The sequence below is a fragment of the Sinohyriopsis cumingii genome, chromosome 16 (assembly GCF_028554795.1).
Source record: "Sinohyriopsis cumingii isolate HCF-2022 chromosome 16, ASM2855479v2, whole genome shotgun sequence".
In the NCBI taxonomy this organism is placed as follows: domain Eukaryota; kingdom Metazoa; phylum Mollusca; class Bivalvia; order Unionida; family Unionidae; genus Sinohyriopsis; species Sinohyriopsis cumingii.
The window spans coordinates 38081786-38094537 of record NC_142976.1 but is presented as its reverse complement, the minus strand read 5'-3'; the positions used below and the strand labels follow the sequence as shown (position 1 = coordinate 38094537).

The 12752-nt window shown below is 32.8% G+C and overlaps 1 protein-coding gene across 1 annotated transcript in view; it reads right to left on the bottom strand.

The window, feature by feature from the left end:
• The window catches only part of LOC149780236 (properdin-like), a 55096-nt gene extending 43567 nt beyond the window's left edge, over positions 1-11529 (bottom strand). Inside the window, exons 1-4 of the mRNA XM_089936356.1 lie at positions 11434-11529; positions 7147-7191; positions 4264-4346; positions 3877-3945 (exon numbers count right to left, since the gene is read on the bottom strand). Of these exons, the coding sequence (XP_089792482.1) occupies positions 3877-3945; positions 4264-4346; positions 7147-7191; positions 11434-11461 (225 nt within the window). The 5' untranslated portion in view covers positions 11462-11529. The remainder of the gene's footprint in view (positions 1-3876; positions 3946-4263; positions 4347-7146; positions 7192-11433) is intronic.
• Positions 11530-12752: the final 1223 nt, after the last annotated feature.

Genomic DNA, 12752 nt, shown 5'->3' with positions numbered 1-12752 from the left:
AATTTCCTCAAAATGTACTTTCTTAGTTCTGCAAATCCGAATTACATCAGCCATGTCATGGGTTCTCAAGCTTGATTACACATCTCGAAATTGTACTGTAATTTCGACTATCAAAATAAAATAAACAGTATATTCCATAACGTCTTTTTGATATTTGCAATTGAAAGACTTTATACACTTGCAGATGTCAACACGCTGCTGAAATCTGATGTACTTCATGTAGAATTGGCAAAAATAAATCCATTCCATGATCACGAAATTTTGTAGAATCGACAAAACTACCAAAATATATTCATTCCAGATCAAATGAAAAGTTGTTGCAATGTACATTCATTGACAATATGACTCCAAACTTCAATTTTAAGTAGACCAAAAGCCATTTTCTTTCAAAAGTTATGTCTAGCGCGCGACTAAGTTCAAATTTATCTGGGCGGAGTTATGTGCGCATCAAAAATGTTGTTTTTGTGTAATGATGAATCTGCGCTTGTGTATTTAGTTTGGAATACGGCATACATTTAGTTACTTTCTTTTCTTGTAGTGTATTTTTGTTTATATAATTAAGCCTTAAGTAGAATAAGAAAATGAGCATATAATAAAAAGGTTACTCGTTTTGACGCATGGATATACTTCACTCCCAAGGTCGTGCAGTATTTCCATCCGAAAAACTCTTTCATATTTTCCTATACAAATGCAGTAACCTATAACTACTTATTTAGATCTGAGGTGTTTTCGGCATGCGATGGAGAAGGCATAATTTATTCCGGTCGCAAATGGTATATTTCGGAACATTTCATCTCTATTCGACTCGAATCGAATAAATAGATGGTATCTACGTGGGGCTTTTTTCAAATTAATATATGAAAATATTTCACTCGTAAAGTGGTACTCTTAGGAGTGGCCAAGCCACGAGTGCCAACACAAAATGTTTCCACTTCGCCACTTGAGACAATACAATGTTTCTGCTTCATAATTGAAATATTTTCGTATATCTGCTCAAAATACGTGGATTTTGTTTTCATTATATACTGTGTGAAAGCATGGGTTTTCTTCATTCTGTGTTAATGAGATTGACAGTTGCATTACTACATCGACCATAAATAATTCCTATTACAATAATTTGAGAACAGCGACGTTTAATAAAATTATCTTATACTTGTCATGGTTCAACCTGTGTATTTTGTCAAAATAATGATTTATTCGTACCAAAATGAAGATATTTGTATTTTTAAACACATTTCATACGCGGATTGGTAATGTTGGAGTGGGTTAACTAGAAACACAACGGTTGTATCTGACGGACATCAGAGTTACATCTTTAAATCAAAGATTTTAATGAAAGTGAATTTATTTATTAGGATAATAAATCTTCATTTTTGCTTATTTCTATATTCAAAACATAAGCTTTTGTGTGACCTTGGCATGTTTGCAGTCTAGCTCGCTTGCAGAAGCTGCATCCAGGTTTCTATTGTCACTTAATTTTGGTTTGCAGTCAACACTAATCGACACCTGTTTTTATCCATCGTTTTCAAACAATTGTGATGCGAGTAAACATTGCTACAAAAAATGTATTACTGTGTTCAATTAGGGTTCATGTAGGATACTAATTATAACACAGTTGAATACTTTAAATCTACTTTTTGCTGTTTTTAGTTCGTTTCTAGGCATTTCTTGATGACACGTCATTGACTACATAAATGTACGACAGAAGGCTTACAGTTGATGCACTGTAAGATCCGTACATGCTAGTGTGGAGAGAGAGAGAGAGAGAGAGAGAGAGAGAGAGTTTGTTATCAATGCAAACACATTCAAGCAGACCAAATGAAGGAGAGACAGTTTACTGCCGCCAGTAATGTTAATTAAAGAAGAAGAATATCTTATATCAATTGTAAATATTTTAAAATTATGTATTTACCTCTTGTTGGTTCGTCATTTCGCTTAGTTTCTACTCCACACTAATTTTCATGCGCCCCTACGTAAATGGTTGAGCGTTCATTGTTCAAGAAGCTATAGATGTGTTTATAGTGCTCTACTTTCTTCATTAAAACCATCTTTCATGTTTATATCATAAGCGTGTCTTATATTTATTTCATCACCGTGAATAAAAATAGAAACTCAAACAAGAAACCAATCAACTTATCAGTATGCAAAGGTGGCTGTGAATAGCCACAAAAGACAAAACTACATTTGTAGCGGACACACTCGGGTGATGTGAAGAGTTCAATCACTCGGTCAGTACACAGATGCCTGTAGTAAATCTTAACTCCGTTCGAAGGGCAAATATATGTATTTGTATGTGATATAAATAAAAAATATATGTATAGTATGCACTACAAACGCTTGGTTAGCTACGCCCTTCACGTGAACGCTTAGCCATCACGTACCGGCGTGTGGAAATTAACGTGGAATAGAAACTAAGCAAAAAGACGAACCAAGAAGAGGTAATTAAAATATTTTAATATATTTACAGTTGATCTGTCATTATTCTGCTCTCTCTCTCTCTCTCTCTCTCTCTCTCTCTCTCTCATCCTTTAGTCGGTTTTGACGTAACTTTTACCATCATTCATAAGTCTAGAGACATCGTGGGATGACACAAACGAAAATCCTCTATGCTCGTCATTTCATAGATTTTAGCCCGTATCTTGCTATGATGGTCCAGAGAGAGAGAGCCTTTTCGTACACTCTACTAACTTAATTAACACTGTTGATAAATCCCAAGGAAAGTCCACACATATCGTTATTAGGAACCATATTCTTGTAGGCTACTTGGTGCAATTTCTATTTCAAGGTTTTAATCCAGCCCAAATTCATTTTCTCTCTCACTCCACATTTCTGCGTAGTTGTCCGTTATGCATGCGAGGGGAGGTGGACAGAGAGCAGAAAGGATTGAGAAGTAAATGTGTACTATATTAAATTCATTTAGAAAACGGGGATTATTAATACTTTTTATCGTTATTTTCATACGTCACTAATGATTAATGTGTTGATACTCATCATTGTTCTCCAGTTAACTACAGACGATCGCGAGAATGTGTATATGTGTGTATTATTGCGCCATGGACGGATAACAATTTGGTATATCAAATTGCTTTATCCCAACACTTTAAAAAGCCGTGTGTTTTATGTACGTAGTATATATATATATATATATATATATATATATATATATATATATATATATATATATATATATATATATATATACACATATATAATCAGTTCGACTCTCTGAATGTGACTTTTATGTATTCTTAGTGATGCTTGCCAGTTTGGGAAGTTTTTGACTGACGAACAGCCTGATAGATGCGAGAAGAACAGAATCTTATAAACTGGTAGGTCTTGAAAATAACAGTCGATAACGTTTCAACATTCAATTAAATACCTGTACATTTATTTTTAAAAGTTATTCCTGCAACTTAATTTTTAAAAATAGCACGTAATATATTCATTGTGACTGTATGAAATTATTATGACGTAATAATAACAACCACTGGATTGAGGGAAGTTCAAAATGGCCATTATTTGTTTCCGATGCTTTGTAAGCATGCAATGGAAAGGACAACAGCTTTCCGATTACAAATGGTATATGTCATAAACAAGAATGAACATTCTGACGTCATCATACTTTTGTCATTATGATTTCATCTAATTCGATTCGTATTATTATGAATGTCATGAACAATATTATGATTAAAGTTAGATAAACAAGAAAAAAGAGAATATTGATGATTGCATACATTCGATTTCTGATTTGGTTTCTTAAAAATTAATTTATTGTCTTTAAAAAAATGGAAAGAATATTTGCAAAGTTAAGTTTACGTAACTTAATAATGTGCATGAATCAGTTTAAGCGTAAGTATTCTTGCTAATATTCGTTACCTCGTTTCTCTCACATCCTAGGGTATAACTTGTTCCGTATGCTTTGTGTGTCCGCTGAACATAGCAGACCTAAAATTGTAAAAGAGCGGCTATTTAGGAATTATTGGTTTCGTTAAAATTAATACGTGTGCCCTTGACTCGATATATATATATATATATATATATATATATATATATATATATATATATATATATATATATATATAGAAAAAGAAAAAAAATCACAATACGTATATTACAAGAATTATTAATTATAATTACAAGCATCATGCGAGTAACTGTAACTGTACCATATGTTACGTATTCTGCAATTATATTCTGTAGGTAAAATAAAAATACATTACGATTGCTTTTCCATTTTGACATATTAGAATAAATTATACATACCTCACCCATTTTACACTGACGGACGTTATCACATGATTTAAGATTCGTAATATTCGCACAGTCAAAACAATGTAGATTTCCAACTGGAAAATAAATATAATCTGCATGTGCATACACAAAATCATACCTTTTTTTCTGGTATAAACGTTCCAAGACTCATTTACTTAATACTTACATAAAACTATCATAGATATTATTAAAATAGAGCGAGAGAGAGGCGCTATCTCCCAATAATCAGCTATAGTTACACACAGAAACAGATAACTTACGATAGCCATCCTTAACTAATCGTTAGCTAAATCCTAATTTTTAAGCGCAAAGACCACCTACCCAAAAAATAACAAAATAAAAATCAAGTTAAATAATAATAATAATAATAATAATATTATTATTATTATTATTATTATTGTTATTATTATTATTATTATTAATTTAGAAATAGTTATGTGAAGTTACACTGATTATCAATGGTATCGTGAATAACATTCACTTAGAATTTTCACATCGTTCTCTTTTCATGCATCAGAGGAGCTAACAAATCTCCTTGTCCGTAATATATCTCTATTATGAGAGAATCAGATAAATGAAAAAGTTTCGTAAGGTATCTTTCTTTCAGGACCACTGGACAACACAACATTGTCGCAGTCTTTCAGCTAATTAATGTGGGATGCGAAATTCAACCCCAAGTGCCATCTCTTGGAGTTTCGAAGCAGGTAAAGTGTGCACGTATAACCAAATAGTATGACCATGAAAACAGAACCTCTGACTAACCTGTCAGTAACAGAGAAGATTCCAATATCAGTATATGGATACTGTGAAATTTATATAACTAATCTAACTGCTGCGCATGCTCGTGCGTATCAATATGTGTAATAAGCTTTCACAGTGCAATCGGTATTTGACTAATCAAAATATTTTCTCTTCTTGCTGAAAGTAACCGCCAAGATGTTCCACTAGATTAAAAATAACTCCAGTGAACTGTGTAGCTATTTGTGTCGCATATAAAAATAGTTAGAATTGTGTAAAATGATTCCAAAATGTACTGTCTGGTTAATATGTCGACGGCGTAGTAATTTCAGGCCAAACTATGTTTCTACGCCATATCAACCAAACTTTTGCCATTAACTCAAAACAAAACACGATTGTGTTTTTGTATTTATTACATATCCCCATTTTATTCACACATTCTTTTAAATTTTAATGTATAATTTTCAAATATGAATTTGGCGTCGTCGGTCTGTCTGCGTTGCAGATATGAACTTTGCTCTTAGATTAGAATTTTTAAATATGTTGCATGGGACATATAAACACATCTAATCTACAAGTGGAGTTTTTGATTATTTTCTAAAATGGAGCATAGGTTTTGGACCAGTTAAGTTGCCATTTTTCGTACACTCTACTAACTGAATAGACACTCTACTTTTTTAGTAAATTTCTGGGGAAAATTCCACAGACTAACAGTAATTAAATACATTTAATTTTCTACAGAAATCTCATTAATTTATAACACAGTCAAGCTCTTTATTCTTGTGTTTTCATTTAATGCAAGAAATTGTTGATGCATTGAACTTAAAATGATAATTTAAGCATATATATTTTGTATGAAATCTAAGATTCTATCTCTTTCTAATATACAGACTCGATTTATAATATTCATTTGGATATATTTTAACAAGACATTTTAAACAATATTACAGTATTGTTCTGTTTTCTTCACTATATTTGGTACTTGTGCAGTCGCAATAATTTTAATCTAAACGTAGAGTTCCATCAATGTGCCCCAGTGATAAAAAGTCTCAGCAACAGTCTAACAAGATGTAATTCTTCTAAATTCGCGTCACAATCAAAACAGCCGCTGCTCTCTGTGATACGTCTACCTTTATCCTGCAAATATGTATCATTTTATCATTAGATTTACTAAACAAATTTGATTCCTCTGTAGGCCTAATTTTAATAAACAAATTCTAAATCCCTCCACTTTAACTTGCTCCGTAAAAAATATAATTCCGCCGACCATATTGTTGAAATTTGGAAGCTCAAATAAATTTCAGCTAAGTTTAGTATTTTTAGATGATTTACATTGTAGAATGTCTCTTGGGAACTTAACGTGGGGTAAAGGTTTCTCAAAACGTGGGGCATTTCTAACCATGCTTTAAATCTTGTTATGATTCCCCGAGTTTTTCTTACTTTCTTCGGATTTTAAAAAATTTCAATACAAGATTTCAGCAGCTAAATTCTCTCTCTCTCTCTCTCACACACACACACACACACACACACACACACACACACTCTCTCTCTCTCTCTCTCGCCGCCAGTCAAACAAAAAAAAAAAAAAGGTGGAGAACAACTTGCTGGTCTATTTGCACCCTAGCTTCATCTGAGAACTCACTGTCAAACACTTCCACTAACTCTAATTTCTCGGACTTAGATACCGTGAAATGTACATAACCTTCTCGTAGCTACAAACGGTACTTTCCCATTATCCTGAGCGGCAAAAGAGGTCATTTTCACCAAAACATGATTGAGTTTCTTAAATCACAAACGTGTGTTGGCATTCCTGAATGATTTAAAAAGTATTGCAATAAATCAGTCCGGATATATTACAAGTGGAGTATGTATTACTTAATATTTCAAGTTGTAGTTCCAGGCTGGGTGTGCAATATGGAAATTTTAGATGTGCGATACGGAATCACATATTGAAAATCCGTATCAGATGCAAGATCAGCCATGTAAGATTAAATGGGTAGATGATAAACTATAACTGTTGTCCACTTCAAGCGATTTCGCTAATAAATACGTTCATTAATAAGTTATCAGTTTCAGGTCTACTAATATAAATTTCTTCGTTAAGATATTGAAGACGAAACCAATATTTATACTTACAGCATCCGTCCAAACTGGTCAGAGTAATAAATATTAACGAGGAATCTGAAAACAATGCAAGTTTCAGATGAAAATTAAACTAATGTTATAAATACTTAATCAACTAACAAGCTACACTGGTTTGTTTAGTATGCTGTTACTAATATATTAGAAAGAGGGGTGAAGGGGCAGGAGTTTTCCCCATGAGAGATTAACATTAAAATAACGACGCTTCTCAGAATCTGCAGAAAAGGAGGAAAATGGAGAAATATTTTCTCTCAAATTAGTTTTCTCTGCCACATACGCCCTTTAATCAAGATATAGGGACTCCGTTTCCACACACTTGTAAAACAAATCCTTTCATTTTTCAGATTAATTTCAGTGAAATCAGTCTCCTATCGTGCCTACACGTCCATGTGTATAGGTAGTTCGAAAGACAGATACATGGTTGTATGTGCCGCTGCAACATTACTTGGAACGATCTCGGGTTTTGTCGCTGACACAAAGGCTAAATTTTTACTGCAGAAACTAAAGCGACTTCCAACTGTTTGAAATAATTTTAAACCTCTCCAAAAACAACTTTATATCCCTTTCCACACTGAAAGTCTTGCAGAATCTTCCATTTAATAACCGAAATGTGATTTGCTCAAACAATCTGGCAAAAGTAGTGTATACTATGGCTACCTTTTCATATTGGTTATTAACTATAATGAATGATAAAGCATTCAAAGGTGACCTGCTGTCACCAGTTTCTTAACTGAAGATCTCCCATATCCTGGCTTAAAATATTATATGAACCGGCCTGTTCTGTACATGTAATGAAAACTCCACATACAAGCTTTCGGAGAAGAGCACCCATTATAAGTGAAGGGTGGCCCACAAAAAGAAAAATCACAGATGAGGTGGCACTGCGTCTATTGTGTATAATGCACACATAACTGACTCGTGCATGCGTCCTGACGTTAAAAGTCGATCAGAACGCATATCATGTCGGTGGCGACTGAGAGAGGAACACATTTCAATTATTTTTTCTTTTTTTTCGAAATATTTATAAATAAGTTTATATTCTATTTTGGTATAATTTATTAATCAGTACATTCATCTGGTGGTTAATTTTACAATTAACATGCATATATTAAGAACAAAATTACCACCGTATTCTCCATCAGTCAAGCTTTTCACTGTTGTGGCTATTTCCTCCATAAAATCTCGATAACCGTCCTCAAATCCTAAAGCACAATATTTATATCCCCTAATTTAGCGGACACCATAGAGACTGATTCATTCTAACCCTTATTAGCATGGGTTCTAATGATTCAAAACTAAATTAGTGCACTAATATTAAAAACAGTACAATACAAAAATACGTCTGTTATTGACAGTTTTTTTCCCCCTGTAAATTGCAGGTCCATTAGACAGATTTAATATACTTAAGGGTAGGTTTTTGTTGCTTTTTACAGCATAGATGTTGTCCCTTTTCTAAGATTTCTAATTTCTTATGTTCAGATTCTGTTGCAGTAAATTTTAAAAGGCATGCTTATTGCGTAAATTTGATACATTTCCATTACATACATAATTAATATGGTATATGTGTTTCAATAATGTACTTGTCACTCAGCTTGAGTGTTACCGGAGATTTTGCATGGATATGAAATTAATGAATCTCTGTTTCTGTCTTCTCTATATCTAAGCAGTTGTATCTATAAAAGTTTTCCAGATCAACAAATACAAAATATATTTTAGCGAATGTCACATAATGTCATCACCACTTTAGACGCATTCGCATGCAATTGTACATAACAACGTGGGATTTAAACAAGATCTAGCAAATATCATATATTTTATATTCTTAGAGGATCATGGGGGTGGGGCAACTTTGTCTAATGAAACATTTCACTATTCAGCGTTCCAACATAATTTTTATTTACTTATGCCATAAATGTAAAGACAACTGTACAATCTCCATTGCTCACTAAGCAAAATAGCTTGGAGAGTAATAAATAAGTCACACGGATTTCATGAAGTGTTTTCGTATCCATACCACCAGAGTGCATACGTTGCTACAGTGCATTGACACTAAAACTCGTTCTTCTTGAATGTCTGGACTCGCACTGTATGGAAACAAATTTATTTTATTTATGTGAACTCAGTTATGAAGCTATTTGAAGGAATTTGGTTTTTATAACAGACATTATCCCTATATGTTATGGATTAATTTTACCTTTCTCTTCTTTAGACTTTTACATCATTTTAATACCCTTGCTTTATATACTGAAGTGCCGTTGATCTCTATACATACATATAAAAACATGCATAATTGTAAGTCTTCAGTTATCAACCATTTGGTTATGTAAGATGCATCCTCACACAAGATTGCCATGAAGTTTAAACCAGAGTCCGGACCCTTTTTGTTTATTTTCCATTTTCTATTCAACATAATTATCAAAAAGTTTGAAATCTGTCCTGGTATTATTTACTAATTGTCAAAGTCATTTAGTTGTTGAATTTATATTTAACATAGACCTATTAAGAAAACAAAACTTTACCACCAAGAAAATCTTCTCCGTCATAATCAATCCTGTGAATGCCATGAACGAATCACTGGTAAAATTAACCTTAACAACCCCCAACTCACAAATACAAAAGTGGTATTCCCTAACACTTAGTGGACACCTAGGACATGATTACTTGCCACCCCACCCACCTTTGCGAGCACAGGAATATTTATTAAAGACTAAATAATAGTAATAGCGGAAACATACAAATATATCATTTATGGGCATTTTTTTTCCAAACTAAGATATAAAGCAGAACAGATTTTGTCTACTTGAAGGTCTCTCCAAATATTACGCTGCATCGATGGTTCCTCTTGAATATATTGTTTTATTCTTTTTAACTTCGATAGCGTGTCCTATAAAATTTAAGCTTCCTCTCCTTCCTACGTCGTATTTTTGCTCCTCCGCTAAGTTTTCGTCTGTTCAAAATCTGCTTTAGTACATGTCTGAGGTGAACAGAAGGTATGCAATCCCATTAGAACTCCAACTATTATAGTGTTTGTTCTAGAACGACCGGCCTTGTGTGTTACAAAAGAATTTGCATGCAAATGAACCAGAAGAATCTTTGTCTATTTTTCTTCTTTATGTGCAATGTAGACAGTTACAATAATTCTCCAAAGCAATGTATATGCATGCCATGTTGCACCAGAATCTGAAATAAATTGATTGCATACGGTGGATTTGAAATAAGATCCTCATATGGGCAATTTGAAATAAGATCCTCAGATACGTAATACGAGGTTATGATCGAAAGTAAAAAGTGGAACGTCTAAGAATTTTTAAAATCAAATCAGTGTCCGATCCATTTTCATTATATTTTACATCCCATTCCAAATATTTATTAACAAACTTGCAATCTGTCCTGGTATTATTTGCAAATTGTCAAAGTTACTTAGTTGTTGATTTTACATTTGACATAAACATGTTAAGAAAAGCAAAACTTTACCACCATAAAAGAAACTCTTCTACCTCAGACCACAAATACAATAATGTTATCCCCTAATTTAGCGAACACACATGACACTGATTCGCCCCGCCCCCTTTATTAGTACAGGTCTATTGAGTAAAGACCAAATAATAATGACAATAATAATAATAATAATAACGGAGTTATACAAATATGTCAGTTGTGGGCATTTTTGTGGTCACGCAAAGAACATTAGAACAAGTTTTATCTATTTGAGGGTATCTCTATATGTAATGCTGATTAGATGGTTCCTCTTGAATTCACTGCTGGTATTCTTTTTAACTTCGATTACAATATATCAATTCCTATTAAACTTAAATCGTTTTCTCCTTCCTTACATGCTAGTTTTGTTCCTCCACTACGTTTTCTTCTGTTTAAAATCTACTTTAGTACATGTCTGGGGTGAGCAGAAGGTATGCAATCCCATTAAAAAACACAATTATTATAATATTTTTTCTAGAACGACCGGTCCTGTGTATTACAAAAGACTTTGCATACATATGAAATAAAACAATCTCTGTCTCTGTTAGCTTTCCATGCAATCTAGGCAGTTACAATAGTTTTCCAGAGCAACATATGGCATTTTACACAATGCCACCACCTCTTTAACGTACAAATACATGCTACATTATACCGGAATATTAAATAAATTGTTTTCATATGGTAGACTTGAAATAAGTTCCTCAAATAATATGCTTTGATCAAATGTAAAAAGTGGAACTATGAGAAAAAATGTAATAAAACATTGCACTAGTCGGCCTAGGGTTATCAAAATCAAAAACTTACAACTCAAAACCCGAGGCGTTGTCTCCATTGCTCACCTAATTTCAATATTGTCCTCGTGGCAAAGTGTGAGGCATACAAGATAAGATAGACACGAGGATTTCAGGGAGTATTTTCGTTGCTTGTAATATTTATGCAGGACACTACATATAAAAACAAAAGGAGTAGCAACTTCCTTTTCAAAGGTGATGGTATTTCCGTGGGTTCTTACATCTACTCTCACCACACATGCACAAGCATTCACAAAACACCATGAGCTAGGCGATGCATTTAAAGAAACTAATTCAAACATATAACTAATAACCATATTAAGACGCAATGTACAAAGAGACAGAATATCTTCAAAATGATAAGATAAAGCAGTTCTTTTTTGTCCCATAACGGCCCAGTTCTTTTTTTTTTCTTTTGTCCCATAACGGACATAAATTTAAATTGTCTTCAAATTTTAAACGTCCTGGTAATTATGAACAGACTTCATTTTCAATACGCATGTATAATTTTTACAACTTTGTTCAGCAGTTTTAAAAAAAAAAATTGTTCTATATTTCAGTAGTTCACAAAAAGTACTTTATATGAATTACCAGACAGATTTTGCTAGAGCTGTTACTGTGAAAAGTTTGTACCGCGGTATTTCTGATCATACCGCGATCCGTACCACGGTATACTGCATTTATATTAGGGACCAACAATGTAATTAATATTCTGAGGCAGAGGTAATACAACCCATTACATATATCCTACACATATATACGTAATACTCTTTGTTTTTAAAAAAATATGTCTATCTATAGCTGGAAATAAAGACAATTTTGCTCTGATAGGTCAATAACAACATAGTATAGTCATTATATTATTTAAAAAATTATTACTTATCTTGTGATTGTTAAAAAAATCTTAAAACTAAAATTAGGAAAAAATAAAACACCCACTCCCATCTCCGATAATTATACGGTCAGTACCTTATGGCACATGAATTTGCTATGTATGTATTAATTATTGTACAAGTTGTAATACAATACAGTAGTTAAAGAGGGGTGATAAAGTTTACACTATAAATGACACCCTGTGAACGACATTGTGCCGACACTAGAGAGCTTGTTGGTAAATATATTGTGTGACATTGAAGCTTTGAAGCTTTTAATTTACTAACTACACTACTGAGCAGGATGCCAACGCCCGGGATACATACATATATATATATATATATATATATATATATATATATATATATATATATATATATATATATATATATATATATATATATATATGACTTATTCGCAAACGAGAAAATATTTTTGGGACTTGAGCCTGTGTAAAAT